General features: G+C 46.1%; 1 protein-coding gene across 1 annotated transcript in view; it reads left to right on the top strand.

The window, feature by feature from the left end:
* kif22 (kinesin family member 22) overlaps positions 1-6,382 on the top strand; it is a 26,917-nt gene that overhangs the window by 4,654 nt on the left and 15,881 nt on the right. Inside the window, exons 3-6 of the mRNA XM_043675145.1 lie at positions 1,873-2,033; positions 2,473-2,682; positions 3,091-3,200; positions 4,070-4,190. Coding sequence (XP_043531080.1) covers positions 1,873-2,033; positions 2,473-2,682; positions 3,091-3,200; positions 4,070-4,190 — 602 coding nt within the window. The remainder of the gene's footprint in view (positions 1-1,872; positions 2,034-2,472; positions 2,683-3,090; positions 3,201-4,069; positions 4,191-6,382) is intronic.

The following is a 6,382-nucleotide window of genomic DNA, read 5'->3' as shown; positions in this document are numbered from 1 at the left end:
TGTTTGCTTGTTGGTTGCTCGGTTTGGTGTAGAATTCAGCTGCACATAGTGACACCATTATTTCTGAAGCATGAGATAGCTGCTCAGCCATTTAAACCGAACCGTGGGATGATCTGTGCGAGTGTTAGTCCCACTGTGGAATATCTTTGTTTCAGATATCTCAGGAGAATATCTAAATCAGGTGCTCAACCCATCAAATATGTAAATTTAAAAATGTAATCCCTGTGTAAGGAACTGTTTTCAGCATTTATCACTGTTGAGTCTGCCCTATTCAGAATTCTTCATCATTGGCTATCAATGGATGGTAATTTTTTTTAAACTTCATTCACAGAATATGAGAGTCTAGACCAGCAATTCTTGTCCATCTGCAATTGCCTTAGAGAAGGTGGTGCTGAACTGTTCTCTTGAACCACTGCAGTTCTTTGGGGTGGAGATGTACCAAGCCTTCTGCTTTTTTATTTAACAAGGAGCTTGGGAGACTAGTTCCCCACTATTGTAGCCATGGCACCCCTGGTCAGCCAATCAGAGTCCAATTTAGCAGCCAATCAGCACCTTTACCCTTGCAGTCAATCTTGTTTTAGATTGTTTGAAATTTGATATTGTACTTGTCTGAATACAAGGCAAAAGAATTACAACATGTTGCTCTTTCAAGCACTATTCAATTTCTGTACCACTAAATGACTTTTAAAATATTTGATTGATTGTAAAACACTTTGAACATCCCTTTGTTCTCGAAGGAGCCATAGAAATTCAAGTCTTTCACTTTTTAAAAGAAACCATATGAAATAGGACTAGCTATCCATCAAGGTAATTAGGATTGTTAATTATCATCTACTAAATTCCAGTTTCATACTCCATTCCATGTTCGTTGGTTTAGCTGAGTTCAGAAATCTATTGTTGTTGTTCTTGAATATGTTCATTTTCAATGTAGTGTACAAAACCAATGTAGTGTACAAAATCCCATGCAAGGACTGCACAAAACACTATATAGGACAAACAGGAAGACAGCTAACAATCCGCATACATGAACATCAACTAGCCACGAACCGACACGACCAGCTATCCTTAGTAGCCACACACGCAGACAACAAGCAACATGAATTCAACTGGGACAACACTACTATCATAGGGCAAGCCAGACAGAGAACAGCCAGGGAATTCCTAGAGGCATGGCATTCATCCACAAACTCCATCAACAAACACATCGACCTGGACCCAATATACCAACCACTACAGTGGACAGCTGAAACTGACAACCGGAAGCGGCAGGGACAGACCACTATAAACACCGGTGGAAACACCAAAGAAGCGCTTCGCAGGAGGCTCCCAAGCATTGATGTCGCCTAGCCAGGGGACGAAACGTTTGCAACAAAAACTTCCAGCTCGGCGAACAGAACCACAACAACGAGCACCCGAGCTACAAATCTTCGCACAAAAACGATATACTTATTGCTGAGGGGAATGTCCACAGGGGATCTCTGCACTGTCTGTCTGTCCCCTTTCCTCCCCCTAACTGTAAACCATTCATTCTTATCCTGAGCCTTAGGAGTGACCAACTCCCAGTAACTCCTCTCAATTACCCCCTCAGCCTCCCGAATGATCCGTAATTCATCCAGCTCTAGCTCCAATTCCCTAACACGGTTTTCAAGGAGCTGGAGTTGGGTGCACTTCCCGCAGACGTAGCCAGTGGAGACGTGTGCCATGTCTCCCACCTGCCACATTCTGCAGGAGGAGCAAGCAACTGCCCTAGCATCCAGACCCAACGAATCTGAACACCTACTCAGTACTAAACTAGAAAGCTTAGTTCAAGTTGCTATAAAATTAATAACAAACTTGTATTCTCCTGTCTTTATTTGTTTATCTCATTGATAGGTAAGACCCACACCATGCTGGGCAGTGCCAAGCAGCCCGGAGTGGTCCCTCGTTCTCTGCTGGACATATTCCGCATGGTGCGGGAGCAGAGTGACCAGCTGTGTGGACCTTCCTGGAGATTTAATGTGACCATGTCCTACTTGGAGATCTACCAGGAGAAGGTGAGTCTTCTTTGCTGTCCTGGTTAGGTTGGGAAGAGGGACATTAATTCAAAGATGCAGATTCAAATCCTACCTCAGGCACTGGGGGATTCCACTTAAATTAGTCAAACAAATGACAAATCCAAGAAATAAAACAATAATGGTGACCACAAAACCAGTACCAATTGTCATAAAGAGCCAGCACCCCTGGGAGCACAGTGTGCCATGCTTTCTCCTGCATCCTGCCCGTGTGGTGAACAGCTCCAGTTTATGGATGTGTGGTCCTTCTCCTATCTCTGTGGTGCTCAATTCCTGCAATACATGCGCACACATGCTCTCAAACACACACGTGCACGGATGTGCACACACCTTGTGCGGTCCCGCCCCCTCGTATCCCACAGTTCCCTTGCACTCTCCCAGCAGCCTCTTGGAGGATGGTAACATTGCCAACGTCTCTCAGGTGTTGGATCTACTGGAGACCACGCATCAAGACTTGCCGATTCGAGAGGACCAAGACAAGAATATCTTCATCCCCAACCTGACACAGCAGCGCATCACCAGCTTCGTGGAGTTTGAGCAGTTCTTTCTGCCAGCCACACAAAGACGGACCACAGCCAGCACCAAGTTGAATTGTCGATCCAGTCGCAGCCACTCTGTGCTTCTGATTAAGGTACAGCTAAGACAGGGCAGCCCATTGCTGTTGGGTCCCTTCGTTGCTCTTTCAATTATCTTTCTGGTGCTCACACCCTCGTGGCCTCTCAGCACACTTCTTCTCTCTTTCATACTGTTAAATGATGTATCAGTAAGTGCTACATTAAGGGCTTTAACCACATTGCTCAGGCCTGAGGCTGAAAGATCACTCACTCTCTCTCTCTCTCTCTCCAGTTGTGCATAGTGTGTAACTCCACTTCAAACTCTTCCCAACCACCCTCCACCACCTTGCTGTCTTTCCCCCAGTGCTGTGTCTCTCTCCGTCTCTCCCTATACCCCTGTCCCTCCCTCTGCCGGAATGAACGTTGCTTGGTTCAGGAAGCTCAGCCACCATTCTTGCTCTGATCGAATACTGGTTCTTTTGCAGGTGACGAAACTGCAGAAAGAGGCACCATTCCGACAGCTGACGGGGAAACTCTACCTCATTGACCTGGCAGGATCTGAGGATAATCGCAGGACTGGGAATGAAGGCCTCCGGTACGTTTGCTGCCATATTTGCCACTTTGTCAAGACCTGGTTCGGGCACCTGCCTAGTAACCTTCAAATAAACAAATTAATACTTTAATTTTAAAAAACAGCCCCAAGACTGTTATTCTGTTGTAACATGGGATAAACAGTGTCAAATGTTCAAAAATGTACACAACGTGTAACATATAGCTAACATCCATGATTAACATTTGGCAAACAGCTTAGCTCCTGCTCTTCACTGACAGCTAGCTTCACCAAGCCAGTACTACCCCTGGACTTTCTCATCTTCGAGCTTGTTCCTTCTGCATTAAGCCAATTCTCCTTTGAGGTTTCCAGTCCTCACACTCCCAGCTAATCTGAAAACCTAATGCTCTCCGACTCCTTCACTTACAGGTAGCATTCTTCCCATGTCCCAGCTCCTCGACTAACTCCATTCTTAAGCTGCCTACTAATTCCTAAACTTCTCCCTGAATTCTGACAGCGTCGAGCCATGCATGTGCTCTTGAGACTTCTCCACAGGAACAGTGTAGTTCAGCTGCCTTTCCAGCTGTGCAGTGGAAACCTGAGAGAGGCCCTCCTGTTTTTCTCTTACATCCTCACTTGCTGCCTGTATCCTTTTGAATTCATCTTTGGTGTCTTCCTCCCCCTCAAATGGTCCTGAGTGACCAATCGACACCCTCGCGAAAAGCCCTCCCCTTATTTCTGAATGCTTCCGCAAACTCGGGTTTGTAACTGTCAGCTACATGTATGTTGGTATCAGATTGCTGCTTTACAATAAAGTGAAGGGTATAAAAGGAGGATTTGATCAGCTTGTGGATTTGCTTGGGACATGCTGATGTTGTCACTGTGTCATGATGCTGCTTTACTGTATTCCTCAGGCTAAAGGAGAGTGGGGCCATCAACAACTCTCTCTTTGTGTTGAGTAAAGTGGTGGATGCACTGAACCAGGGCTTGCGCAGGATTCCCTACAGGGACAGCAAGCTAACCCGTCTGCTGCAGGTAAAACTCACCCCTAAACCAGTTACTCTCCTCTCAGGCAGGATCTCTGTGGGAAGGTTCCTGTAGCAGTAGGTGGCACAGTTCTGTGATAGCATTCCTGATTGAAGGTGGAGAGGGATGTAGTTGATTCAGAGACTAGGCCCCTGAATTTAAATGGAGGAAACTATGATGGTTTGGGGAACATGAAGTAGATAATGGCAAACATTTTCAAATGTATATGGGGGAAATGGTCACCCTTGTTCATTGGTCTTGGGCAATGAAATGACACATGTGAAAGATAGTCCAACCGTGGCTAATCGGGGGAATTACATCCAAGGAGGGGGCATACAAATTGGCTAAAGTAAGTATCAGACCTGAAGACTGGGAGCAGGTTAGATTTCTGCAAAGCAGGGTGAAGGAATCAATTAGCAGATGAGATTAAGCTTGTGGGGAACACAGAAACTGGTTGTAAAAGCTGTGCAAAGAAAGGTTTAGTGACGGCCAGTGTAGTCTCTTTGAGTCAGACGGCAATTAATGAGGAAAAAAGATGACCGACCAATTAAATACGTAATGCACAAAGACACAACTTGCTGGAGAAACTGCAAGTCAGGCAGCATCTGTGGAGAGTGAACAGGGGTTAACATCGAGTCCAGGAACCCTTCTTCAGAAGTGCTAGCAGGTAGGTAAGTGATGCCAGGGAGTGGGGCAGGAAGGAGTGAGCAGATAGGTGGAGACAGAGCAACAAGTGGGTAGACAAAGGGATTGTTGGTAAGACAGGGAAGCTGAGAAGGAGGATGGGTAATAATGGGGACGGAGTGGGTGAAAATGGGGTGACTGTCTGCTGGAGGGTGGCCATTGGGGTGAGTGGCTGGGTCATAGACATGCTCTGAAATAGTCACCCTCAATGAAGGTTCTCCGGTCGCCAGGTAAAAGGGAAGTTGGTGTTCTTCAACTTGCATCGAGTCTGACTGCAGTGCTGCAGTATGCTGGAGACTGAAACATTGGCCAGGGGACACTGGTGTGTTGAACTGGCAAGCAACTCCAAGCGTAGTTGTTTTTATGGACAGAACATAGGTGTTTTATAAGGCAGTCACCAGTCTGTGTTTGGGGACACCAATGTAGAGTAGACTGTGTTGTAAGCAGCAAATACAGTAGACCAGATTCAACAAAGTGCAGGGAAATTGCTCTTCACCTGGAAGGTGTGTCTGAGACTGGGTAATGAGGGAGGGAGCAAGTAAAAATGGCAAGGGCTGCACCTCCTGCAGTAGTATGGGAAGGTGTTGGTCATGAAGGAGGAGTGGACTGGAGGGAACAGTCCCTGTGGAATGCTGACTAGGGAGATGGCAAGAGGTGGGGGAAATGGCAGCTTTTGTTCCTTTGGGACACAGAGCCTGGTGGAGTAGAATGTGAGGGTTTGGGGGGAATGGGGAACAACCAGGGGGTAAGGGCAGATGTATGGGAAATGGATCAGACACGGCCAATATGGTTGAGAAAGGTGGACATTTCTGAGCCCCACTGCAGAATGTAGCACCATCGATACGGTGGGAGTTGATGGGTTTGTCATGGATATCACAGCCTGGTTCATTTAGCCTCAGCTCTGCAGCCAATATCTGGGTTTGTTTCAGATCTTCACCATTCACCGTTCTTCTTTTAAATCTGCATTTTGGTTTTGCCTTCACAAAGGAAGGCCTAAATCGTGTCCCGAAACTGGTGGGGAGGGCAAGGTCAAGTGAGAGGGAGGGACGGAGGGAAATCTGTATTAGTACGGCAATGGGTGTTGGGGAAATTGGGATTAAAGGCCAATAAAATGCCCAGGGCCTGATCATCTACGACCCGGCACTGAGTTGTCAAACCCTTGTGTCCAACTCCTCCACGCTGATCACATTTCCCAATCTGCCTGTGCCTCGCCCACATCCCTCTGAACCTTTCCCATTCACGTACCTGTCTAAATGTCTCTGAAATATTGTAACGGTGTCTGCATTTACCACTGCCCCTCGCAGTTCATTCCATATCCACACCGCTCTCTGGAGTGGGGGTGAAGTTGTCCCTTTTGGAATCTCTCCATACCCACCTTTTTTTAATAGATTTTTATTAGAAATTTAACATTTTTACAAGTTTACAAAAATAAACAAAACTCTCAGATATAAACATTGATATACAATTAGGTCAAATATACAATAGCCAAAATTTAACAAAATAAACAAAACAAAAAA

Source organism: Chiloscyllium plagiosum, chromosome 1, assembly GCF_004010195.1.
Source record: "Chiloscyllium plagiosum isolate BGI_BamShark_2017 chromosome 1, ASM401019v2, whole genome shotgun sequence".
Taxonomy (NCBI): Eukaryota; Metazoa; Chordata; class Chondrichthyes; order Orectolobiformes; family Hemiscylliidae; genus Chiloscyllium; species Chiloscyllium plagiosum.
This window is presented reverse-complemented; position numbering and strand designations above follow the sequence as displayed.